Below are 26,046 nucleotides of genomic sequence, written 5' to 3'. Positions count from 1 at the left end.
TCCTGCCTTTTCTCTCTCCTGTGCAGACTCCTCGTCTTTCCTGTGGAATCCCTTGCGCTCCGAGTTCTGGGGCCAGGCCCAGGGGGCCCCCAGAGCTGCTCCATCTGTTCCCACACCCTCCCTCCAGCTTTGCGGCTTCCCTGCTGCCTGGGGTCCCTGATGGGAAAGGACTTCGGGTTCGGGCTGGCCCCGCCCCACCCCGCGTGTGTTTGGATGGCGGCCCCCCCCGCCCCCCGCTGGGTGACTGACCGGGACCGTCTGGTGCTGCCGGGTTTCCTGGAGGGAGGCTGCGAGAGGCTTGCAGGAGCTACCGCTGCCCTGGCCACCGCGCCGGGGCCATTCAGGTGGATTCGCCCCTCCCTCCTGCTGTCATCTGCCAAACACTGCGTGCGACCCCCCTGCTCAGGGGCTCAGCCCCACCCCCCTTCGGCTGTGTTCTCCTTGAGTCCCTTTGCCCGGGGCATGAGAAGAAATGGCCCCTTTATAAAACTTCACTCCCCTTGCCTCCTAGGGGCGACGGGAGTGCGGGGGTCAGACTGGAGGTGCGCCCGAGGGTCAGGAAGCAGGTGCGCTGCCTCGTGAGGCTGCCGCCAGAAGCACAGCTCGCAGGCAGGAACGCGCTTCGGAATCGAGGCTGCCCGCCTCCAGCATGCGAGCAAGTCCGCGAGTCCTGCTCTCAGCCACTGACTCCTCTGCTTCCAGAAGGCGCTGGACCAGGCCCCCGCGAAGCGGCCCCGGCAGGACGGGCCTGACTGTGCTTTGGGGGGAGCGAGCGGCAGCCTGAGCCCGGAGGGGGGAAGTGGCACCTCACTAGCATTTATCACGTTTTCCTCCCCTTCTCTTTTTAAAAATAAAACCAGCTTCTGTTCTGAACATAAAAAACTTGAGACTTGTGACAGGCTTCCTGTGCGGTCTGTTTTGAGATCTTTCCTGTCCTGGTTTCCTTACTAAATTCTTAAATGTCACTGTGACATTTGTCACCATTTTTTTATGTATCTGTGTTAACATGACGCGTGTACCATGGGCACGTCCTCCGGGACAGCGCGTGCCACTCAGGGAGGCCGTGGCCGCGGTCGGGACCTGGTGGGGTCTGGCCAGGCCTTCTGCAGGCAGGTGGTCGCAGATGCGGCCGGAGGCTCCCAGCCGCCCAGAGTTTTCTCACCCATTTTTTTCTAAAAATAACTCGCCAAAGGGGGAAAGACTGAGAACTAATTTTTTTTTTTAACATTTTCTTTATTTATTTTTAGAGAGGGGAAGTGAGGGAGAGAAACATTGATTGGTTGTCTTTTGCACGCCCCCAACTGGGGGCCCGGCCGGCAACCCAGGCCTCTGCCCCAACTGGGGATCGAACCTGTGACCTTTCCGTTTGCAGGCAGCACTCAATCCACTGAGCCATACCGGCCAGGGCTGAGATCTGATTTTTAAATACTCTGTCCTCTTCTATTGCTCTGACTGCTTCAGAAGCATGAATTCTTACGTATGGATGAGAAGCGCAAAGCCGTGGGGGTTTGGTTTTGTTTTCCTCATTATTATTTTAACGCAATGGGAAGTGCGGCGTCTGAGGCAGGGCATTGAGTCGGCATCAGAATAAAGCTTTGTATGTGCGGGTACGTTTTTCTTCAGCACGGGGACAGCCAGCACCTCCCGCCCGCTCTGTGCTCTTGCCCGACGAGGCTTCTGGTCTCCCGAAGGTCCACACCACCAGCACCGGCCGCAGGCTGCCTTTGCCTCCAGCCCGCGGCGGCTTTGCGCCCTCGCCTGACCTCCTGGGGCGCCTCCCTCACTTACAAAACAGGAGAGACGTTGCCTGCCTGCCAAGCCTGTGATGAGAATGACATGAGCCTAAGGGGGTCCTTTTCCTTAAGACATTTATCGTCATAACGAGGGAACAAAGTTTACATGGGAGATAGTTGCAGAACAGCCTAAGGCCGTGATTTTGTTTCTTCCTAAATCTGAGTGTAAGGTGAGGTGATAAATTTGACTAAGCATTTCATAAACATGCATACCTATCTCAGGGTTAAGCAAGCCAGCCAGACCTGGCGCGGGTCTCGGCCAGCTCCGGTGCCCAGGACGGCTCCTGTGGAAGGCAAGGAAGACGTGTCCGCACGATCGGGGTGACCGGGCAGCGTGGGGAGCCCCGCGGGCCGTGTTGCAGGGGCTGGGGCTGACCCTGCAGGAATCCTGTCCAGGGCTTGGCTAGGGCAGCTGCACCCTTGGGGCTCCCTGGTTCATGCCGTCCTCACAGCCACCTCAAGGTCGCTTCACATTCATTGCCCGAGGTCTGGAAAGATGGAGACGCTCGCTGAAGGCCAGCCTGTAGGCGGGAAGGGAATGCAGACCCAACCCAGGTGTGTGTGCTTCCGAAGCCTGGACCCAGGCACCCTCCGGCTCCAGCTGTTAGCAGGTTCAGGTAGCCCTCACTGAAGCGGAGCACATCTGGCGAAAGAGCAGGGGATTGTTTTCAGGGGCATGCGCCATGGGAGAGGTGCCATGTTCCGGCCAACTGCGGGCTTCCCCCGCACCCCGCTTCCTGCTCCCTCCTGTCCTCCCAGGGCACTGTTGCGTCTTCTTCTCCTCTGTTCACAAAGGAAGGAGCCAGTAAACTCACTTGTACTCAAGGGTTAACACCCCAAGGGGCTATTCCTCCCGGGAAAGGCATATGGGGAACAGGCCCGGCAGAATGCAGCTGGATGCCACTTCTTGGCATCCTTCAGATCCTGAGAGAGGGGACTCTGTGTTCCTCCTGCAGGCAAGCTGGCTTGCAGGGTCCCCGCCTGCCTGAGCCAACCGAAAGGCACAGGATGTGCGCCAAGGTCTGGGCGAGGCTGCAGGGCCTGGGGAGCTGTGGAGAGGCCAAGAGGAAGCAGAGGGGCCTGGAAGCCTTCTGGGAGCAATGCCGGAGGCGCTGAGTGGGGAGCAGTGGGGCACCCCGCCTTCACAGCCTGTCCCCATGAGCTGGGGCAGTTTCTTTATTTTGCCTTCTTCCAAACCTGTAATCTATAGAACGCATAGTGTTTCTATTCTCCTAAAATGGGCACTTCACTCAGACGACACATTTATTGAGCTCTTAATATGTGCCAAGTGTTGGACCACACGTTACTTTATAGTTGATGAGGAAAGCGGAGAGAACAGAGAAGGGGGCAGGGCAAACAGCGCCCGCTTCCTAAGCCGCCCTGGCGCAGAATCGGGTGCGAGTACCCCGCCGTGCTGAGGCGGGGCCTAAGGGAGCCCGGGGCCCCTACGAAGGCAGCAGTGGGCGGGGCGCGGGGGGCAGAAACTCCCGGGCCCGCTTGGAGCCGCGGAGCGCCCTGGGCGCTTCACAGGTGCGCTGCACCTGCTCGCCCCAGCCCTCGGGGATGCAGGAGTTCCCGCTGGGCGCATTTCACAGACAAGCACGGTGAGGCCTGCGAACCCCAGGACAGAAGACGCCTTCCCAGACGGTCTCCTGGTCGCTAACTGGGCTTAAATTGAAAAAGGCAAAACCAACAAAATAAAGCAACACACAAGAACCTGGCAACCATTTCCGCCTAAAGACCTCAAACACAAACCACACTCGGGGAGCAGCACACACTAGGCTTCCGCCCGCGGAGCGGCCCTTATAAAGGACTGCCTGGGATCCTGTTTCAGCCAATGGGAGTGGGGCTTCACCCCCCGCCCAATCAGAGCTGCAGCCCCACCCAATCAGAACTTCCATTTTCACCCATGAGGGCAGCGCTCTTTGGACCAATCAGACTTCAAGGGTTGAGGCCCTTATTTGCATGACGGCAGACGGGGCGGGGACTTGCGCGGGGTAAGTCCGCTCTCCGCGGGGGTGGGGCGCACTTTCCTTTCCTGCTGAATCTCGGGTTTACAGTTGGCTGAGCGGAGGCGCGAGGCTGTCTTGCTGCAGCAGAGCCGTCTAGTGGGAGGTGCGCTGCCCAGCCTGAGCTGTTCTGCACTGAATACAGTTTTCTTCTTCGCCACGCCCCGCGTCGGGGACTCCCGTGGGTGTTGAGTTGGGGCCGAGGACCCCGACTCTCCGTTGACAGGCCTAAGGGAGGGAACTCGGTCCCGGTCGCGCTGCTGGCCCGGAGCAGAGCCGGGGTCCCACGTGGCGTTGCCGGGCGCAGCCTCTTTTTAAGAAAACTCCGGCGCACGCCTGACTTGGTGGCCAGGGCTGGGCTGCCCGCTGTGTGCTCTACTCTCAGCTCACGCCTCCCTGGGCCCCGCTGTCCCGCGTGGCCCTTCCCCGGCAGGTCTCTGGGGGCGCTGGCGCTGCCCTTGCTCCCCTGGGAAGGAGAAGACCGCCCCCCGCCCCAGGCCTAAAGGCCGCTGAGTGAAACTCGCCCGTGGCACAGCTTTATTTAATCTCCCATGGTCAGCGGGAAATACGGGAAATCTGTCACATCCTGGCGTTCGGAGATCCCCGCACGGAGTGAACAAAGCCCTCAAGGTGGAAACGCCGCTGAGGAACCTCCAGGCAGGACGAGAATCTGGGTTAAAACTGCAGCGTGAGCGGCGGTGTATCAAGCAGCGTCCAAGTGGCCCGCCAGCTCATCAGGTCTTTTTTCTTTTTCACTCCCGACCAGGATGGAGGCAGCAGGTGGTCCGAGCGCAGGCTGCGTGGGCGGGAGGCCCAGGCAGCTGCTCCCTGCGTGTCTGGGCCGTCTCTGCCTCCCTGAGCCACCTCTGCTGCAGGCTGCTGGCCGGTGGCTGGGGGGTGTCACAGCTCTCAGGACCCCTGTTCTTGGAGGGGCTCCCCTGGGAAAAGCAGGAGCCCCTTAGCCCTGGCTCAGAACCATGCGGTGAGAAGGCCTGGCGCGCTGTGTACGGGCTCTGGAAGCTCCTGGCATTTGGTCGATGGCAGACACCACACTGGGATTTCCTAGGGTGACTGTGTGAGAAGGGGGTGGGGGGGAGCTCTGGGGAAGGGGAAGGGCGTATGGAGGCAGCAAAGGAGTGACAGCAAAGGGGGGGCCAAGCAGCCCCAGGAACTCCCTGACTGCGTTCACACAGGACGTGGCCGCTGCAGGCCAGTCCGTGGACCGAGAGGAGGTCGGTGGCTGCCTGGGAGTAGGCGGGGAGGGTTCGGGGGTGATCGAGCGGTGCCATGTTTCTCTGTGGGTAAGAAAACGTTCCAGAATCGCTTATGCTGATGATTGCTGACCTCTGAACTCCTAAAAGCCATTGCACTGCGCGGGGTCAGCTGTGGATGGTACAGTATGGGAGTTACAGCTCAGTGACCAAGCTGTCAGCGACACAGGCAGCAGCCCTGGTCAGCAAGGGGGCGGAGTGGGCAACGGAAGCAGCAACGCTGGGGTATGCGCTGCGGGCGTCGGCCGGCCTGCGGGAGCCAGGACCGCACTGGCCGGGCCACGCGGCTGCCAGGCCGCGCCCTGCTCCGGCAAGGGACAGGGCCAGCGTGGCCGCCACGCCACGCACGCTTGACAAGCGCTCGTTCTTGGAGAGCGTGGGGAGCGTCCCAACACCAGGAGGCCCACCTCCCTGCCACGGAGGGGACGGACCGAGAGGCTGGTGGCTGGGGCGGCTCCGTGCCTCTTCTCCCCGCCTGAGTCCCCCGGGGGGCTGTGACGGCCCCCCAGGCAGGGCAGGTTATCACCAGCAGAGTTTGCTTTCCGGAGCCCTGCAGTCCGGGCTCCCAGGTCTGTGTCGAGCAGATGCCGGGTCGGGTGACAGCCAGGTGCCCAGGTGCCCGCCTTGCTGCGTCCTCCAGCGACCGGAGGAGGGAGCTCTCTGGGGTCTCGTAAGGGCCCTGATCCACCCCCGTGGGGGTCAGGATTTCCATTTAAGGGTTTTGCGGGGACACAGATATCCCGTCCAGAGTGCCCCTCGCGGGTCCTGTGCAGCCGCCGGGGACGTTGATAGTTGTGCTTCTCCTCGGAAAATTCTCACTACAGAATTCACGACCTATAGGCAGTATGGGACCCAAAAATAACGACCAGGATGTCTTCTCAGAGTCAACAAATTCATCCACTCTTTTATTGACCGTCTCTGCCACACACAGGGGCCTCTGGTACCCGGTCTCCAGTCCCGTTGCTGAACCCTCCCCCACCCGACACGGACGCTGCGGGCGAGGGGCAGCCCCCGCCACAGGGGCCGACGGAGCCCCAGGGTCTCCCCCAGGGCCACATTCAAACGCTGGCCCCGAGCGCCTCCTCAAATGCTGCCTTTGAACCCCACACCTGTAACAGCAGCACGGCACACTCCCTGTCCCCCAAAGGGCCTGCCCAGGATCTCGCTGCCCACTGTGTGGACCCTGTGCAGCCCACTCAATTCGCCTTGTTGCAGGACCCGCGGGGCAGGGGTGGCCGCCCGCAGCCTGCGTGCTCCCCCAGGGCTGACGGGGCTCAGGGCTTCGGGCTCTTCTCCGGTGGATGCCGGTCGCTTTCACATTGCAGCCGTCCCTCCAAAGTGACCTGTGGTGGCTCCCAGCTATGCTTGGCCCTCAGCCATCGCCTCTGCAGAGCGAGAGCAGCCCCGGGCAGCTCCCAGCCCGGGCAGCGGCCAGCTCCCCCCCACAGCGCTCCAGGCTCGGCTCGCAGTTTGCGGGTGGACTGGCTCCCGCTCACCTCCCAGCCGCGCCACCCCCACCCCCCCAGCACAGGTTCTCGGCCCAGGGCACCAGCGTCCCCCTCGGCTCCCACTCCAGGACTGCTCCCTGGGCCGGGGGCCCCCGGGGGCTGTCCTGGCTCCCAGGCAGCCTCTGTTCAGCCTTCACAGCCAGCCCGACTGCGTCCTTTACTTGCGAACCTGCTCCTTAGCGGCCAGGGCCCATGACAGGTGCCACTTCTCTCTGTATCTCGGGCGCCTGGCGCACAGTAGGGACAAAATCAACTTTGGATAAATGAGTGAATGATGGAGACTCCAGGGCACTGCCGCCAGCTTGGGAACAGCAGACTTTTGTGGGGGTGGCAGATGAGCAGAGGGTCCCAGAAAGAAATGATGGCGTCCAGGCGTCAAACTCAGGGCGTCTACATTGGAAAAGAACCTTACGCGTGAGTATATACACATGCACACACACACACACAGCCCGCGTGCACACCCGGGCGCCTGTGCTCGGGCGCAGGCCTTACGTGGCTGGCTCCCCGGGCTCCATGCTCTCCCAGCCCGAGTCCCTCTGAAGCTCCTCGAACAGCAGCCGCCTCTGCAGGCCCCTCAGGCTCTCCAGCGCCTCCGGCGACAGCTGCTTGGCCGGGGGCCCCAGGTCCTGCGCCACGTCCTCCTCCCCGACTTCCAGCAGCCCGTCGGGGGGCTGCGGGGAGCTCCTGGAGATGTAGCCCTGGTCAGACTGCACGGACTCCCGCTGCCCCTCCCCGTAGGGCGTGTGTGGCTCGGGGGCGGCCAGTGCCGGCCGCTGCCACGGCTCCGCGGTCGGGCCGCTCAGGCTCTGCTGGAAGAGCGAGAGCATCAAGCTTTCCAGCTGCCCCCTGACGGCCTTGGGGAGGTCGCCTGATGGAGCCTGGGGGGTGCTGCAGAGCAGGGGGTCCTCCGGGGCCACAGGGAGGAAGAGGACACTGTTCCGCCGGGGGCCGGCGCCCTCCAGCAGCGGGCAGGCCTCACCCCCCTCCACCACGGCCACCTGCTGGGCCATGCTGCCCACGACCTCGACCGTGGGGCAGACGGGCTCCAGGGCCTGGGCGGGAGGGGCCGCCTCCAGGGGCAGCACCGCTGTCTGCAGGGCCTGGGCCTCCAGCCGCCCCTGGGGCTGCAGCAGGGCCACCCCCGGGCTCCCCCCGGCCAGCAGCGGCTCCACCACCAGGAGGCCCCCGGCGGCGGGCTCCCGCACCAGCGGCGTCTGCTTGGTGATCCCACTCCCCTGGGGCAGCAGCGGCTCCTCAAACACCTCTTCATCCAGAGACTGGACGTCCTGGTCGTCCGCCGCGCAGAGCTTCTGGCGCTCGAACCAGTCGGGGCACTGCGCCTGCCAGTCGCGGAAGCGGTCCACGGCCTGCCTGAGCTGCCGGCCGCTGGGGCTCTGCAGGTAGCCGTCGCCGGCGAGCTCCCCGACGCGGTGCATTCGGCCCGGCTCAAACATCTCCAGGTCCTGGATCCGGAAGTAGACCTCCTCGAACCGGTCCATGAGCGGGTAGTGGGGCGCGATGTGGAACAGGTCGGGGATGTCGTCCTCGCTGCTGATGGTGCTGAAGTAGCAGACGATGTAGGTGCCGAAGCAGGCCGGCTTCTCGAAGTCCGGCAGGATCATGTTCATGGCGGCGGTGAAGAGGTCCCCGGCGAGCCGCTGGTGGTCGCAGCGGAGCTGGACGGCCGGCTCCTCCCAGCCGAGGATGGCCTGCCACTTGGCCCGGGTGCCTCGGGAGCACAGGATGACGATCTTGGAGTTGCTGTCCACCATCTCCTGCTTCTGGCGGCCCACCCAGGTCATGACCCCCATCTCCGCAATGACCTGCTCCTCCAGCAGGTCGAGGGCCACCTCGGTGCCGCAGACGGTGAGCAGGAACTGGGCGAACTTCAGGACCACGTCCACGTAGAGGGGGTGGTCGGCCGAGTAGACGACCCAGACCTTCCTGGGCTTCAGGGGCGGCGGCGTCAGGCCGGCGGGGGGCAGGGCACCTGGGGGAAAAGGCCGGCCCAGCGCCCGGGTCATATGCGTCTGCGCGGACCCTCGCACTGTGGGGGGTCGGGGGGGTGTGTGTGCGCAAGTGTTGCTGTCTGACCTGCCCTGGCTGCATGGAAAGAACCAGTCTGCAGCCTCCCAGGAGAGAGAACCCCCGCCTCTCACGTGCTCTCTGGCCTTCAGTCCACTTCTTATCAAAAAGGAGAAAAGGGCGGTGAGGCTCAGTGGATTGGGTGCTGGCCTGCGAGCCAGGTCCCCAGCAGGGGGCGCACGAGAGGCAACCACATGTTGATGTTTTTCTCCCTCTTTCTCCCTCTCTTCCCCCCTCTCTAAAAATAAATAAAATCTTTCTAAAAGAAGAAAAGGGTGCAAAGGCCCAGCCACGGGACTGAAGTGCTATGGGCGGACCTCTTTTCACAAAATACGGTGGGTCCCTGGCATCCTTCCCCCGGTCTGAGAGATTTAAAGAACATTCCCCCGGCCTTGCCTTGTAAGGGGGCACAGAAGGCGGGCCCCCAAAACGTGAGGGCCCCTGGAGGGATGCAGGAGTCAGGCTGCAGAAGGTGACCCACCCAGGTGTCTCAGGAGAACGCTCCAGCCCACGTTCCCGGCCCCCGCCCCCCAGCTGTGTGCCCGCATCAGGAAATACTGACCTGGGTCCCCGGCGCCGGCGCCCCGTTTCTCATGATGAGACCCTGAAAGGAACAACACTGGACTGGCTTCTTCGGAAGAGAAACAGGGACCGGCTCACAGAGGCACCTGAGGGGAGCACTGCCCCCAGCCCTCCCCCGGGGCCCCTGAGGAGGGAAGGCGGCCGGAGTGGGGGTCAGGCACTCCGCTGCGCCCCCCGGTCGGCCAGAGGAGCCCCGAGACCTGGGGATGGTACTGAGGCCTTAGAAGATCAGCCTGTTCCTCTGTAAAATGGGCCGGGGGAGGGGGCCCATGAGCTCATGGGTGTGACGTGCCGGCGCACTGGACACACGCAGTTGGAGGGGGGGCAGGTGTTTTGGGAGCTGTCCCTGCTGGGGCCCCTAGAGCGGTGGCCAAGGCCCCCTCTGCTCCCTCATGGCAGTGCCAGTGGCCCCCCCACAGCCTGGCCCCCCCCGCCCAGGAGACTCTGCACTGGAGGCAAAGCTCTTCCTGACAGACGTTCCCACGGGAACAGAAGCCGCATGTCTGCGGAAGGAGGCTCGGCCCGGTGTGTGTACATCTTTCCTGGCAGTTTCGGGGTGAGGAAAGGAAAGCAACATCCTTGAGCAACGGCTCCCCTCAGGGACACAAAGAAGAAAGCCCCTCGCAGGGGCCCCAGGGACATGGAGGGGCGTGGCAAAGCCTACATTTCAGCCCCCTGCACCGCCCCCACCAGGCCTCCCCGGGACTGTGGGACACAGCCCGCCGAGCGTGGGCTCCTGTCCGCCCCGCACCGCACGCTGCCAGCTCAGAGGCGGCAAGGAGCATCTGCAACGTGCACAGGGCGCTCTGCGGTTTACAGGGTGCTGGCGGAGGCCTCCGGCGGAGGACACCCGCTGTGGTCTCCCGGCGCCTGGGCTGGGGTCCTTCCCACCACCCAGTAACGCCAACATGCACCGGAGGCCTGATCCCGAGGGCCCCGCCAGTGTGCACACGGCCCCCGGCAGCAGCGGCGAAGGAGCCGGGGGCGGTGCAGGGCCAGGCCGGGCAAAGCCGGGCCCTGACCTACAGACCACGCTCTCTTCTGCTTGGGGCCTGGCCAGAGAGGGCTGTGATGCGGACGGGGACCAATGTTTATTTATTTTCTTTGTCTTAAAAAAAATCTGCCCTGGCTGGTGCGGCCCAGTGGACTGAGTGCCGACCTGCGAACCAAAGGGTTGCCAGTTTGATTCCTCGTCAGGGCACCTGCATGGATCGTGGCACCAGGTCGCCAGCAGGGGGTGCCCGAGAGGCAACCACACAAGGATGTTTCTTTCCCTCCCTCCTCCTCTCTGAAAGTAAATAAAATCTTAAAAAAAAAAAAAAAAATCTCACTGTGGCTGGCACCTGAGAGAGCAGACATGTGCCAGACATGATACTAAGAATCCACGAGCATCACCTCACATAATCTTTGCGATAGGTTCATGGCCTGGCAATCAAGATCATTTCTCTTTTACAAAAGAGGAAACCAAGGCTCGGAGGGTTAAGTGATGTGCCCCAGGGGTAAGAGAAGGAACCAAGCTCAGGCTCAGAGTTCTGGATGCCAGAGGCAAGGTTGCAGCTCCACAGAGGCGGAAGGCTGCCCTCGGAGCAGAGGCAAGCGGGGGCGGGGGAGGAAGAGAGGAACAGTGGAAACCCCGGCCGCGGACCTTACCCGACAGCCTCCAGGTCATGCACAGGATCAGCAGGATGGCGGAGCCCACCAGCAGGATGGCGACGCCTGTGATGAATATGTAGGCCCACAGGGGCACGTAGTCTGCGGGAGCAGAGCAGCGTGGGGTACGGTCGGGAGGCCTGCGAAGCCAGCCCAAGGTGCCCTGCCCTGAGGCCCCCCAGGCCCGAGGCCCAGCCTGCACCGAGGCCCAGCCTGCACCGTGACACGCCCGAGGCCTCATCCGCACCCCCCGCCCTCCCCCAGGGGCAGGCCTCTGGCCTGGCCTGTGAGCCTGGCTCCGCGAAGTGGGCGCCCAGCCCCCGGCGGCCTGCGCTGGGAAGGAGAGCTGGCCTCACCTGCTATCGGGCCTGCAACGGGAACAGAGGGGAACCGCATGTTACTTGCTAACAAGAACTCCCGAACCACCGCCGCCACCCGCCGAGGGCCTGCAGATGCCCGTGGCCCAACACTGAGCACTTTGGACGCGGGGGACGCTGGGTGGGACCGTCCACACGAAACGCCTAGATGGCGTTTTCCTCTGGTCTCCTGAGGGGCCCAGACCCCAGACCCGTGGACAGGTGCTGCCGCCTCCCCGGGGAGTGATCTCGGATGGGCTACACCACCTCTGTGCCTCAGTTTCTTCCTCTGTGAACCCGGGGGAGGGGCCTCCCCTTCCTGGTGCTATGGTTCCCCACTTGTGAGGACTGGGACGGCGTGGGCTGCGCGCTCGGCCCTGGGCGTGTGGGTGACAACCCCACCCCGCGGCACAGACGCGGAGGCCGGAGCGGCCACGTCCTTTGCCCAAGGCTGCACGGACGGCTAAGACGGGCAGGCCGGAGTCCCACGCAGCCGAGAGTCTCTGTGACGCCCCGCATCGCAGGCCTGACTCACCTCGGTTGGGCCCCACCCTCAGGACCAGGTCAGGGTCCAGCGCAAGCTTTTGACTGGACCTGCCCCCACCCCCACCGGGTGCCAGGGTGGCCTCCCACCTGGAAGGTCTAGGGTTTTCGGGCAGCTGAGGTTCACAGTCCGTCGGTCACAGTCATTCAGGCAGCTGCTGAAGAAGGGCTGGATCTGAGAGCGGGGAGCAGGGAGGAGAGGGGGCGCTGAGAGGCTGGGGACCCGGGGCTCCCCCGCCGCCCTTCCGACTGCGGGGTGCTGCGCCCGGCTGCCAGGTGGGCCCCGTGCCCGGCGGAGGCCGGGAGTCCCAGGCGGCAGCGACCAGTGACGCGGGGTCTCCAGAGCGCGCCTGTCGGGCCGTCCTTCCCCATCCCCGTCCCCGTCCCCGTCCCCGTCCCTGTGGGAGGGGCGCCGCCCGTGCATGCCCTCCCCACCGCTCCTCGCTCGCCCACCTTCAGCCGGTGGCGGCAGCACCAGTCCGCGCTGGGCAGCAGGAACGTGACGTTGGCCCGCAGGGGGAGGTCCTCCGGGGCGGGCTGCGGGGGTAGGGGACAGGCTGTGAGGCCGGGGGCCTGGGGGGCCGGGGGCCTGGGGGGCCGGGAGGCCTGGGCAGTCGCCTCCCAGGCTCTGCGCCCACAGAACTGCGTTTCCCGGCGCCTGGGCCTCCTGGGAATGCAGGACACAGCCAGCGACCCCGCTTCCCTCGCGGCTTCGGCGGCTGCGGGGGTGGTGGCCGACGGTGCCCGCACCCCGCGCCCCTGTTCTCTGTGCTCATCCACGGCTTCACCTCATTGCATCTTTAGTTACCCTTCATCTGCATTTCAACACTTTACAGGCCTTCAGATCCTCTTTGAAATAAGCAGAATCAACAAAACCCAACAAGGGGGGAGGGTGGATGTGTGGGAGGGAAGGATGGGGGGACACCTGTCGAGTGGTTCAGCGGGTTGGAGCGTCGTCCCGTTAACTGAAGGGCAGTGGGCTCGATTTCCGGTCAGGGCACGGGCCTAGGCTGCGGGTTTGATCCCCAGTCGGGGCGTGTACGAGAGGCAACCCATCGATGTTCCTCTCTGTCTCCCTCCCTTCCCCTCTCTCTAAACCAACGAGCATGTCCTTGGGTGAGGATTTGAAAAAAAAAAAAAAAAAGACAGGGTTGCTGAGCAGGGCAGAGGCGGCTACATTCTATCTACAGAGAGTGACAGCAAAGGAAACCTCAACCGCAGAACAACTACTCTGTATCAACTATGCCCTAGAGGCAGGGAAAAGAGGGCAGCCCTGGGGCCAGGCTCTGAGTGCGGACCAGGGAGGGGCAGGGGGCGGCCCCCAGCTGCGTGGGGGACTCGGGGGGCGTTACCACAGGCACATCTGCCGTGTGCTGGAAGCACGTCTGGTTCTCCTCGCGCGGGAAGCTCTCCAGCAGGATCTGGTAGTGGGCGGGCTCACTCCACGGGGTGAAGCTGAGCTTCAGCTGCCGGGCGCCTTCCAGGAGGCCCACGGCGATGTCGGGCTCCCACAGGCTGCCTGCCTCGGCGCACACAGGAGCGGGGCGTGAGGGGCGCACCTGCACCCCCAGGGAGCGCCCCCCGCCGGGCAGCCTGCCTCCCTTACCTGAGCGCACGCACGGCAGGGTCTCCTTCATCACGCGGTCGCCGCAGCCTGCAGACCCAGAGACACGCGCAAGCGTTAGTGCTCATCGCTTTGGCTCCTCGCCCCAGCCACAGGCACCCCAGGCAACACCTTTCCCTTTGGGGAAGCCTGGTCAAGGGCGGCCCCACGTCCTGGGAGCCCCGGGCTGGCCGGCTGGTCTTGCGGCGAAGGGCAAGGCGCACGTACTCGGCACGAGGACGGTCCTGGACTGGTGGTTCGGGTCCCCGTCAGGGATGGGTTTGGGCAGGTGGTGAACAGTCACCTCGTACTCCCGGCCAGGTTCCACCACAAAGTGGCTGAAGTTAAAGCGCCACTGAAGAGAAGAGGGAAGGGCAGTTGGGCAGGTCGCCCCACACAGCTGCGCCCCGAGTGCCCCATCCTCTCCACCCCCTAAAGTTCAGTGAAGAAGAAGGAATACCCATCGCAACAAGATCCCAAATCAGCGGCTCCTGTCTCTTGGCTCTGTTGCCTCTGGTCTCCCCTGCCTATTTCAAAGCGCCTGGACCCGACTTGGGGGCTTGGGGTCATTGGAGAGCTGGTTCCCAAGAGGCAGCTAAAAACTATGTGTTAAATGACTCTTCCTCTTTCCCTGGGAGAGCCGAGACCTCCCAAGAACGTTCTGGAGCCCTCGAGTGCAGGGGGACGGCCAGAGAGGCGCTGTCTCCTGGGCCTGCAGGTCCCTTGGTGGCACAGCTGCCGGTTTCAGGGGAGGGACTTCTGCACGGTGCAGGCGACAGACACTGACACCAACTTCCGTTGTGCTTACCGCGGTGGTGGGGGTGGGGTCCTTGGCTTCTAAGTGCCTCGGCACCCGGTCCTCAGGGTGCACCTACCACTCAAGTTTGGGGGCCCTGGTCACACGCGGGAGGGGGCCTGTCTTTGCGGCCTGTCTGTGGGAGATGCGCAAATGGCCGCTTTTTGCAGATTTAAACCAGCGGCTTTCAAACTGGCATCAGAATCCCTTGGAGCCAAAATGGTGCAGAACTCATCTGCCTGTACCCCGCCCGCTGCAGTCCTCTGGTCTGGGCACAGCAGGTTCCTTCCGGAGGCTGCAAAGAGTCTCAGCAACAAATCCAGGTGGCAGGGGACCGGGCCGGGGAAGCCCGCAGTCCCTTCCACTTCCTGCACTATGACCGGCTGCACAAGGTTGGAAGGAAACACACGGGTTGTGCAGCACAGGGGAGTTCCCCAAAACCCGCCCAGCTCCTCATGGCAGCGGGAGCCGCCCAGGAGCCAGGGTCTCACCGGCCGGCGGTGGTGCTGCAGCCTGGAGAGGAACTCGAACTTCACACACAGGCGCTCGTTGGTGTTCAGCTGCAGGACAGAGAGCTCCGCCCCCTCCAAGTAGAGGATGCTGGCTGCGGGCGAGCAGAGGAGCCGGTGAGCAAGACCAGCCGCGCGGGCGTGTCACTTCCGTGGGGCGAGGCTGCTGGCTCTCAAAGCTCATAGAGAGCAGAGAGCATCTCACCCAACCCTCCACTTCCTGCTCCTCCCAGCTCGCTCCGGGGCCCGAGCCTGCCCTGCAGAGCGGCTCCTGCACCGGAGCAAAGGCTCTGCCAGCGTGTGGCTGAGGCGCTGGCAACAGGTGTGGGGGCCGAACGGGGCCACCGCCACCGTCCTGAAAGAGCAGCCAGGGCCATCGAGAGAGAAGCCCCCCACCGCACCGGCCCGCCTTGTTCACACATCTAGGGCTGGCTCTTGTTCGCCCCACTCCTCTCGAGTGTGTAATGCAACCATCTATCCCTAAGAGGTTTGGGGGTGTCATTTCAGGGGCGGCAGCCTCTAGGTTAAGGGGCAAAGCAGACTGGCCAATGTGTGGCCCTTCTTCCAGTAAATATTTGGTGCTGCGGTCAGGCGCAGAGTCCACCACACGGCCTTTTCTCCTGGGGTGATAAAGGTGTTGGGCTGAAGGAACAGCCCTTCACCAACGGCGGGATGAGGACATACTGTTGGGGTCTGACACCTGAAACACTGAAAAAGCCCCGGCTGGTGCAGCTCAGTGGACTGAGCGCCGGCCTGAGAACCTGAGTCGCTGGTTCAATTCTCAGTTGGGCCAGAGGCCTGGGTTGGGGGCCAGGTCCCCAGTGGGGGGCGTGCAGGAGGCAACCACACAGGGATGTTTCTCTTTCTTTCTTTTTCCCTCCCCTCTCTCTAAAAATAAATAAATCATTTAAAAAAAAAACCATGGGAAAAAGCATCTGCTGAGCGACAGGCGGGACCCTTTCAGCACTGAACTGGGCCCTTGTGCTGAGCACAGGATGGGAGCCTCACTCTGAGTTTGGGGCGGGGGGCCCGAGGGCCCAGCCTGCGGGTGCGCCTGGAGGGCGCGGGGCCCCCAGGTCACGCGGACAGGCCCACTCACCATCTGTCTGCAGGGCCCACGTGACGTGGACCACAGGGACGCGGCCTCCGTCCTCGGTGTGGGCCACCTGCACCTTCACCTGGACATCCTTCGGGGACGAGGGGGTCAGATTGCGAGGTTGGATCCAGCTGTCATCCAGGCAGGTACCTGGCGGCCAGGAAATGCAGAGTCAGGGGTGTGCGTGGTCCGCGGGACTCTGGGGAAACCGCAAGGAGCGGGAGCGTGCGAGCGAGCCGCCCTCGACTCTCGGACGGGGGGGCTCTTGGGAGCCGCCCCCCCACCCTCGCACTCGCCCGGGGCCCCTGCGAAGCTCTGAGGCCTAAAGGGCGCCTCAGGGGGGACACAAAGCGCACGGCCTGGCTGGGAGATGAGGCAGTGGTTGGGAACGGGGGCCCGGAAGGACGGGGCACTGGTTGCAGCTGCTTTAATTTTAGACGCCAGGGCCCCCAGTGAGCACAGACATTTGAAACGATGCCTCCTTCCTGAATTAAAACACAGAACAGCCCAGGCTGGGGCAGGTCAGAGGACGGAGCACCGGCTTGTGAACCCAAGGGTCGCCGGTTTGAGTCCCAGTCAGGGCACAGGCCTGGGGCGCGCGAGAGGCAACCACACAGGGATGTTTCTCCCCCTCTTTCTCCTCCCTCCCCCTCTCTAAAAATAAGTAAGATCTTTTTTTAAAAAAACACAGGACAAAATCAACAGCACGGACGTGTCTCACTTCACAGCAGGGTTGCTAATGCACAGGCAGCACCCCAAGATCCTCTCTGAGAGCAAAGGGGGCTCTGGTCCTCCCTGCCTGACTCGGGGCGATGCACACCCTTGCCTGGAAGTGCAGATGTGCGCATGCTCGCTTCCCTGGGGCGCCTCCTGCTGGAGGTGTGGCCCTCGCCTATCGGCCATCAGCGCGAGGCTGGAGCTTCACTATCAAAACAGCAACAAGCACGAAAGAGACCACTTACTGTTCTTGACTTGGCAGCTTAGCCCCTGCGGGAAAAAAGAAGGAGGGAATTACCGATGGGGAGGGCTTCCACTCACAGGCGGGGGCCCCGCTTCTCTGCCTCCTTCTCAAGGACAGGGCCCCCCAGCCCTGCCCTCCCACTTTTGGGGTCCACCTGGGGAGGGGACCAGATTATCCTTGCACTTGTCCCATCCTGCCCCACGGAGGAGGATCCGGATGAGACGCGGGGACAGTGGACAGCCGAGGGGAACTGGTGCTTTCTGAGTAGCCTTCAGAGCTGGGAACCTCCAGCGTTAGGCGACGCTGGGAGGGCCCTATGGGGGCCCTGGGGCGGGCCTCTCGCCTCGGAGACCCCCAACCTTCAGCCTGGAAGCAGCGCTGGCAGAGGGGGAACAAAACCCCGCGCCTGCCCCCGAAGTTTCACAAAGTGCCTACGAGTTCCCGGGGTCGCCGGGCCAGACCCTGGGCCACACGAGGCGCCTGATACGCGGTCTCGCGAATGCTCACGACGGCCCTGGCGTTGAGTCGCCCCGAGACATCGAACATGGCCAGGCCTCGGTTTCCTCAGCTGCAAGATCAGAATAACCACAGTGCCCACATCCCCGTGTTGTCGAGAATTGAACAGCACAAAGGGAAGCCGTGATCTTGGGGTCAGGACGGCGGTGTGTGTGGGACACTGTCGCTTCTGATGTGTCCATATCATGAAAAATTTCGAACGACGGCGGTGGACTCGTGCACCAGCTGATGCCATTAAGAGAGACAGCAGAAACAGCGCACGCGCCCACCCCCTGAGACAGGGTGCTGGCCCCCCGCCCCCGGAGGATCAGCAGGAGGGACGCTGGCGGCTGCCCTGCCCAGAGGGCACCTCGCTGCTGCTGCTGCAGCTGGTGACGAGGCTGTGTCCCGCGTCTGGCCCCTAACGGCTGTCCTTGCCTTATGGGGTCCCCTTCTTTAGAGCCTGGCGTGTAGTAAGTGCTCAGTGAGTGGGAGCTATTATTACACGGGGTGACCGCCGCACGTCCACACTGGGCAGTGGAGCAAGGGGACCAAACGCACCCTGCGGGGCAGAAAGCCTGCGCTGATGGGCGCGAGAAACGGGGTTTTCGGACCGAGAGGTCTGATGTCCGCATGTGAAGGGGCGCCAGGGCGGCACCTGCCTTCCCTCAGGGCGGGGCGGCGGGGCGGGCAGCGCGCGGGGATGACGCCATCCTTACTCAGCCCTACTCCCTCCGTGCCCTGGGGCGGGGGAAGGGACAGTGCCCTCCGGCAGGCGCCAGGAGCGCGTCTGAGCGGGCGGCCGTCCGCAGCCCGCCTGGCGGGGACGCCGGTTCCCCGGGGCCGGGCTGCGCGCATCCTGCCCAGCTTCTCCGGTGAGTCTGCCGTGTGGCCGCAGAGGCGCCGCAGCCCTGCCCATGCTCCGCACACGTTGGCAAGACCCCCTCGCTGCCCCTGCGCGCCAACTTGCGTCCCCCGGTTCCTGAATGGAGAGGGAACCTTTTCCCTCCTTGAGATGCAGAAGCTCTGCTAGAAAACGCGGACAGACACCCGCTGTGAGCGACTCCCCACAGCCCCCTGGTAGCTCCTCAAACCCCTGGCGAGGCGGCCCACACGGTCTTCACGGGGACCCCGAGGGCGCGCACTCAGCTGACCCGCCCCGACACCCCGGGCTCCTCCTCTAGTTGCTGTGATGGATGGAAACCCCTCGGTATTTAGTACTGTTTTTGATCCTGGTTTTTGATAGCTGTTGCTGTATGCACGTATTTTCCTTCTGTTATTATTTTCCTTATAGTTTTCATATAAAACAGGTCCCAAGCCCTGGCGGGTGTGGCTCCGTGGACTGAATGCTGACATGCAAACCAAGGGCCGCCGGTTCGATTCCCAGTCGGGGCGCACGCCTGGGAGGGGGGGCCAGGCCCCCAGTAGGGGCGGCGTGAGAGGCAACGACACGTCGATGTTCCTCTCCCTTTCTCCCTCCCTTCCCCTCTCTTTAAAATTAAATAAATAAAAAATAATAATAATAAAAAAAAGAATGTGTTAACCGCCCCCCTCCCCCCCAGAGCTCCGAATCTGAGCAGATGCCTCTGCAGCCCTGGTCAGCGTGACCTCGTGGCCTTTCCCCTCCGTCGAGGGTCCAGGCCTTGTGCTCAGTGCTGTGCGCACACATCTCACGGAAGCTCCACAACGGCCCCCGGGGCACGGACCATTCTCTCGTTTTCAGTGACTGCAAACCGGAGGCCCCGGCAGGTCAGCGCAGGGGCTCAGGGCCCCGCATCGCCAGCGTCCGGCGCCTCGGAATAAAGGGGCGGGAGAGCAGGTCCAGCCTCAGTGGCGAGAAGGAAGAAACAAACGCCTGTTGTCACCGTGCGCCCTCGATGCCCACGACCGACGGCGCAGTGGCGGGACGCGAGCCCTGGAGCCCCGGCAGGGCCTGCAGCCTCAGCGCGGCTCGCAGCCGGGGCAGCGGGCTGTCCCTGGGCCGCCACGAGCCTTTGCGGCGCCCGGGGGCCCCGGTCACGCCCTTTCACGCCAGGGAAGCGCGGCCGCTTGCTCTGCTGCAAGTCAAACCCGCGAGCGCTCAGGCCAAAGCCCAGGTCCGGATGCCACACATGTCTCCACAGCCGCTGACCAAGCCCAAGTCTCTGCTGGCTTTCCTCTGGGCGGGCGGCCAAGGGGGAGCTGGGATGCAGCCCAGGCAGGGCCCTCTCAGGGAGCACGGTGCCACCGGGGCGGGGAGGCGCCCTCTGCCGCCGAGCGCGCCGACCCTGAGCTCTGCCCAGCCGTGGACGGCCAAGGCTGCAGAAACCGTAAAAGGCCGGGTCAGGGTGCGAACCTGGGCCCTCATCACTACGGGGTGTTGCCTCCCTGAAGCACCCACAGGGACAGAGAGCTCTGAGGGGTGTGGTTTCCTTCCTTTCCAAGCACCTGCCAGTGGCACAGGGCAGCGCTGGGCAGGCAGGTGCCCTGTCGGAGCGCCGGTGGGGGCCGAGGGAGGGGGAGGAGGGACAGCGTGGAGGCCGCAGGTGCACGGGGCCCGCCTACCTGCTCAAGTCAACGGCATCTTCTCCGCCCGGCTCCCCCCGCCAGCCACGGGAGTGCCCGCCCAGCTCTGCAGCCTCCTCTCTCCCTGCCCACCCCAGGGCTGCGGCTCAGCCCCTTCCACCCCACGGCGGGGCCCACTGCTCCGCCTCGGGGCTCCCTGCTGTCCTCTCTGCCACAAAGAACTCCCCAGGGGGCGCGAGTTTTCTTTTTCCCCCAAAGTCTGCCCACTCCGTGGTCGTACAAAGCGAGCGCTGGCTTCAGGCCACCTTGTGCCGCGGCTGCCCCTCCAAGCGCCTTCCCTTGGGGGCGGCTTCAGTCGCTGGGACAGCGGGGTTTCTGCAGCCTCGGTTCCCAGCAACAGCGCTTCGCACTTCGCAGACACCTGACAAATGGCCACCGAAGCGTGAGCTCGGGATCCTGCGGCAGAGAAGCCCCGCGCCAGGCGGCCGGCAGGAAGGACCTGCGGGGCTCTGTCCCCAGCGGTGCCCCGCGGGCGGCCCTGAACACGTTCGCCCTGAAACGCTTTCCCCTGCCAGCCCCGCGCCGCTGCTCTGTGGCTCCCTTCGGTAAACCGGGCTCAGCACTAGATGAGGGAGGGTGTCTCACATCCTTTGACTCAAACACCGCTCCCTGGTCCCGGGGCGCCGCTGGTACCGCGAGGGGCCGCGAACGGAGGGAAGGTGGAGCGGAGAGAGAGGCTGCGGAGCGGACGCTGTTTTGCTGTTTCCTTTTTTCCCCTTCGGCTGGTCCCCCACCCCGGTGCCACCACCCCGAGGGCGAGGTGTCACTTCCCGTGGTCACCGCGCGAGTCCCATTCGACAGAAGCGAGCCGTGGCGACCTCAGAGGGCGGAGGTGGCGGTGCGGGGCAGGGCGCAGCGTCCTCATCATCTGCCAACTCCCGGGGCTTCGCCCTCGCGGGGAGATGGCGCCGCGCTCCCCGCGCGGCCGCCCGGAAGCCCGTCCGCCACGTCTCTCCGGAGGTTCGGGCCGGGTTGACACCCGCCGGGACCGCACGTCTGCCCTGGCTGCTGCGGGCTGGCCGGGCCCCTCGGGAGGGGAAGCCCCGGACGAGGCGGGGTCCGCAGGGTGCACGGCGCGGGGCGGGGTGGGGGGGGGGTGCGGCCCAGCCCGGTTCCCCGCCAGCCCCTCCCGCACCCGCCGTCTAACCAGGCCCACCCCGTCTCCCGGGCCGGGCCGCGGGCCTCGGTCAACTTCCCCAAACAGTGGGGCCCGGCGGAGGTGCCCCGCCCGCCCGGGACGCCGGTCAGTTGTGCAACATGCGCCGCGCGACCTCTTTTCCCGGCAAACTCCGTCTTGTGCCGGGTCCACAGTGCCCCTCCCGCCCGCCGACTGTCCTCCCCCGGGCGCCCGCTCCTCGTGCTGAGCCGCGGAGCCCTCGGGGACCCCGGCACGTACTTCCTGCCCGCCCCGCGCCCTGCGCGGCACCGCGGGGGGGGGGAGGGGGAGGGCTCTCACCTCCTGGGAGCAGACGGGGGCCGGGTGGTCCAAGAGCCACAGGGTAGCGCAGCCCGGCGCCGGCCGGCTCAGGATCAGGAGCAGCAGCCCCAGCGGGGGCCCGAGGAGGCAGAGGGGCCGGCGGCGCGCGGCGCCCATGGTCCGGCTCCGCGGCGGGGCGAGCGTCCAGGAGCGGGGAGCGCAGCGGGGAAACGCGCGGCCCTCGCCCGGCTCCGCGGTCTCCAGTCGGCCGACTTCGCCCGCTTCCGGCTCCCAGCCCGGCCGGGGGGCGGGCCGCGCCGAGGGGAGGGCTCCGAGCCCGGCGCGCCCCGCCCCGCCCCGCCCCCGCCCGCGCGGCCAGGTGCGCGCTCCCCGCCCGGGGGCCTGCCGCCCGCCCCTCTGGGAGCCCCAGGCCGCCCCGCCTTTCATGCCCTCTTACGCGAGGAAAACCGAACTTTTCAGCCTTCGCCGTCGCCGCTGCACAGACTTTTTTCTCGGTCCTTCGACATCAGGCCCCAACTCGAGCCTCAGAGGAAGCCTGCCCCCCCGCGCCGCCCCGTCCCGGTCCCTCCGCGCGCCCTCCTCCCGGTCTCCGGCGGACCGGGCGCCGCGCCTCCCGCCGCCCCGCTCCAGCGGCGGGGCCGGAGCAGCCCTTTCCCTAACGCTACTTGGCTACGCGAACTTGGACGCGGGGTTGCGCTGTTCTGTGACCCCACGGCGCCCCGAGTGCCGTGTTTCCCAAGAGACTTCCTCCCCGTCGGCTGAAGGGCTGTCTTCGGGCCTCGATATCTCAGCCGCGCTTAGAACGGGCGCCACCTGCGTCCTGTCCTCCCCTGTCCCGCGTTCCCGCCACCCCTCCTGCCGGACGCCGGCCCTTTTCATCCTACACGCTCCAAACACAACACGCGTTTGAAAACCATTTTTATCGCCTTTCTCCCTCCATCCTAAACCCACCACCCGCCGTTACTCCCGGGGAATCCTAGGTGCACTTGGCTTCTCCCTGTGCGTTCCACACGCCTGGGGTGGAGCTCCCGGTCTGGGCGGTGGAGAGTCTCACTGTCCCAAGCTCCCCCTGCTTTTCCAGCTGCTGGCAGACTCTGGGGACCATCTCTGCGGGTCGACCGCGCTGCCCCGCCCCCGCATGAGGCCTGAAGCTCCATGGCCTACGAACGTCTTCACTGGTTTATTTCTAAAAGACCTTGGAACCCTGGCTGAGTAGCTCAGTTGTCTAGAGCGTTGTCCCACCAAGGTTGCGGGGTTGGATCCCCTATCAGGGCGCACGGGAGAATCAACCCACCCTGGCCTCGTGGCGCAGCAGAGCGTGGTCCCCATATGTCAAGGTCAGGGGTTCCACTTCCTGGTCAGACTACATACAAGCATCCGCCAACAGATGCACAAATAAGCAGAACAACAAATCAGTGTTTCTGTCTCTGAAAATCAATAAATATAATTTTTAAAAGATTTTATTTATTTTTAGAGAGAAGGGAAGGGAGGGAGAAAGAGAGGGAGAGAAACATCAACGTGTGGCTGCCTCTCATGTGTCCCCTGCTGGGGGCCTGGCCCGCAACCAGGGCCTGGGCCCTGGCTGGGAATCGGGGCCGCGACCTTTAAGTTCACAGGCCGGTGCTCAGTCTGCTGAGCCGCACCAGCCAGGGCTCCCTCTTTTAAAGTGACATTGAATGCACCACGTTTTCCCGGACGCGTATTTTAGCATCAGTCCTTCTCGTCCCTGCAGGTCCTGGAGCCTGAAGTGCGGTCTAGGGGCTTGGCCTGATTCAGGAGAAACATTCTCGGCAGGAACACCCGTCAGGTGCTGCTGGAAGTTTCAGAAGACGTCACATCCAGCGCCTGTATGGCCAGGTTGTTCCCACTATTATTATTATTATTATTATTATTATTTTGGTTAATGATTTTATTTATTTATTTTTAGAGAGATGAGAAGGAAGAGAGAGAAATATTGATTGGTTGCCTCTCGCATACACCCCAGCCAGGGACCTAACCCACAGCCCAGGCCTGTGCCCTGCCCTGGAATTGAACCTGCGACCTTTTGCTTTGCTGGGCAACACTCAACCCACGGAGCCACGCCAGGGAGGGCTACTTACTTTCCCTGTTCTTCCTTAAGTATCATTCACAGGCCACACAAGTTGCCGTTGAAAGGGCACAGCTCGACGTGGCTTGGCAGTCACAGGGTCGGAAACAGGCCACGGCGACCTCGCTCGCTACTGTCGCGACTGCTTGGTCACCTGGTCACAGTGGTGGCCGCCAGAGGAGAGGGACGTTTGAACGTCGTTAACATGTGTCGCGCCCCATGAGCCAAAGCCTGGATGGGCATCCGACGCGTCGGAAAGGCAGTGGGACTGGGCGTTTTAAGAGGTCCCGCGTGAACTTCGAGAGCGCAGCCCGGTGAGGGTGGGGCTGAAGGCTGGTCTCGTGGAGGGAGCGGGCGGTGGGCAAGCGCGGTCCCCCGGGCGCAGGCTTGATGCGTGAGGGTTAGGACGGCGAGCGGGGCCGGCGGGGTGAGTGGCCTGTGCCCTCCCTCCGCACGCCTGTGCCCGCGCTCTCTGCCCCGCGCGCACCCCTTCCAGCCGCCCGCACTGTGGCTCTGGGTTTGTTCCGAACAGCTTGGCGGACGAGCTCTGGAAATCGGAAGCCCAGGTGAGAGGGGAGGGGAGGGGAGGGAAGCGGTGTTTGCTGAGCATCGACCGGCCGCCAGGCCGCAGCCGGACTTCGCGCGCGTTACCTGGCGGAACCCTCACAGCCACCTGGGAGGTGGTGGTTTACAGCAGAGCAAACAAGCCTGCAGAGATTAAGTAATTTACCCAACATGATACAGCAGGCGTTGTGTGTGCACGAGAATTAGGCCTAAATGTCGGTTCTCAGGACGGTGGGAAAGTTCTCCCTGCTCCCTGAGCCCCTCCCCACCCCTGTTCTTGGGCCTCCTGGGGGTCTCCGGTCCCGGAACCCTTCTTCCTTTCTCCCGGGTCTCACGGCCCTTTTTGGCCTCCCTCGCGCCTCCACTCAGTCTGAATCCAGGCTGGGCACACGGACCCGCCCCAACACCGAGCCAGGCAGGCCCAGCCCACTGACGGGGCCTGGGCTGGGTCACGCCCCCGTGCGCCCCGCGCAGGTCAGGGCCCGCGCTGCGCACTGTTCAGTGTGGAATCTGCAGGAGCCGTGTGTCCTGGCGTGCGCGGCGCACAGCGCAAGCCCCTGAACGCCGGGCCCCGGCTGGGTTTCTCCCTCCTCCCCTCCTTTTTCCTTTTTTTCAGGATGGAACCAGCAAACAAGACGTGGGCAGGGCACGCGTGAGATGGAGGTCACAGCCAGCGCGCTGGGCCCTGGCCGCGTGGTGCGTCCTTGCCCCTCACCGGGGCCTGTCTGCAGCTCCGTCTTCCCCGCCGCGTGCGCAGAGTGCCAGGCCGTGGGGACCCGGGGGCACAGGCCTGCCGCTTTGAGGCTCACGGGTCCCGGGGACACAGAGCCTCCTCTCTCGCATGCATCTCCAGTGAACGCACCGGTCAGCTGGGGCAGCGGTGGCCAGGCGGCGGCCGGGCAGACGGGGCCCGCCCTCGGCTCCGCAGGACCGGGCCGCGCGGGTGTGGTGCCCCCTCCGCGGACCAGGCGGCGGCTCCTGGCCCGCGCGGCGGTGGCCCGATGGTTTCCCTGCCGTGCCCCTTAGCACGATTTGGTCTGCTCCCACGCAGTTCTTTGAGTGCTCCTAGCCCACCCTCGTGGAGTGGGTCCACTGCTCCCCGTGGGGGTTGACGCTTATCTCACTGTGGCTTTAGTCTGCGTCTCTCTGATATCGGGGACGTTGAGCATCTATTCATATGCCTGTTGTCCGCCTGCGAGTCCTCTTTGGAGAAGAGTCTAAAAAAGCCTTCGCCCCGTTTTTAAGGTGGATTGTTTGTTCTTTAGGCGTCAGCTGTATGAGCTCCTCATAAACTTTGGAGAGTAACCCTCATCAGAGGTATCCTGGGCCGACGTGTTCTCCCATTCGCTGGGTTGTCTTTTCGTTTTGTCTTGGATTTCCTTTGCTGTGTGAAAGCTTCCTAGTGCGACGTAGTCCTGCTTGTTCTTTTCTTGTTTCCCTTGCCCAAGGCGATACATCAGAATATTGCCATGAGAAATGTCCAAGATTTTACTTGTCTGTGTTTTCTTCTAGGATTTGAAGTCTTTAATCCATTTTGAGTTTACTCTTGCACTCGGTGTAAAAAGGTGGTCCAATTTCACCATTTATTGAATAGACTCTTTACCGTATTGTATGTTCTTGCCTTTGTCCAATATTAATTGACAACGGCATGGGTTTATTTCTGGGCGCTCTATTCTGTTGTACTGCTCTATGTGTGTGTTTGTGCCAGTACCATGCTGTTTTGATCACCGTAGCCTTGCAGTGTAGTTTGGTATCAGGTAGTGTGACTCCTCCAACCTCGTTCTCCATTGTAGAGATTGCTGTGGCTATGTGGGGCCTTTTGTGGTTCCATATACACATTTGGAGTATTTGTTCTCATTCTGTGAAATATGCCATTGGTATCTGGATAGGAACTGTGTTGAATCTACAGATTGCTGTGGGTAGTATGGTCATTTTTAAAAAATTGTATTTATTTTTAGAGAGGGGAAGGGAGAGAGAGAGAGAAACATCCCTGCGGTTGCCTCTCCCACGCCCCCTGCTGGGGGCCTGGCCCGCACCCAGGCACGTGTCCTGACTGGGAATAGAACTGCAACACTTTGGTTCACAGTCTGGTGTCTAATTCACTGAGCCACACCAGCCAGGGCTGGGCATCTTAAC

At 63.6% G+C, this 26,046-nt stretch overlaps 1 protein-coding gene across 1 annotated transcript; it reads right to left on the bottom strand.

Annotated features, from left to right (window-relative positions):
* Positions 1 to 5,991: 5,991 nt before the first annotated feature.
* On the bottom strand, positions 5,992 to 21,416 carry IL17RA (interleukin 17 receptor A). The gene is made up of 13 exons (XM_054586582.1): positions 21,279 to 21,416; positions 16,764 to 16,788; positions 15,805 to 15,951; positions 14,688 to 14,800; positions 13,629 to 13,755; positions 13,404 to 13,451; positions 13,150 to 13,316; positions 12,251 to 12,334; positions 11,888 to 11,972; positions 11,255 to 11,266; positions 10,899 to 11,000; positions 9,229 to 9,270; positions 5,992 to 8,571 (listed from the first exon to the last, which is right to left on the bottom strand). Exons 1-13 carry the CDS (start codon positions 21,414 to 21,416, stop codon positions 7,070 to 7,072), a joined length of 2,592 nt encoding a protein of 863 aa, XP_054442557.1. The 3' UTR covers positions 5,992 to 7,069.
* Positions 21,417 to 26,046: the final 4,630 nt, after the last annotated feature.

The sequence above is a fragment of the Pteronotus mesoamericanus genome, unplaced genomic scaffold (genome assembly GCF_021234165.1).
Source record: "Pteronotus mesoamericanus isolate MK-2021 breed Mesoamerican mustached bat unplaced genomic scaffold, CSHL_Meso_final contig_94, whole genome shotgun sequence".
In the NCBI taxonomy this organism is placed as follows: domain Eukaryota; kingdom Metazoa; phylum Chordata; class Mammalia; order Chiroptera; family Mormoopidae; genus Pteronotus; species Pteronotus mesoamericanus.
This window is presented reverse-complemented; position numbering and strand designations above follow the sequence as displayed.

Coding starts and splice junctions, on each gene's coding strand:
- IL17RA (XM_054586582.1), bottom strand. CDS start 21,416: ATGGGCGCCGCGCGCCGCCGGCCCCTCTGCCTCCTCGGGCCCCCGCTG. Junction 13,756..14,687: donor TGCAGCACCACCGCCGGCCG/GTGAGACCCTGG, acceptor TCTTCTCTTCAG/TGGCGCTTTAACTTCAGCCA. Junction 13,317..13,403: donor CCTGCCGTGCGTGCGCTCAG/GTAAGGGAGGCA, acceptor GCGCCGAGGCAG/GCAGCCTGTGGGAGCCCGAC.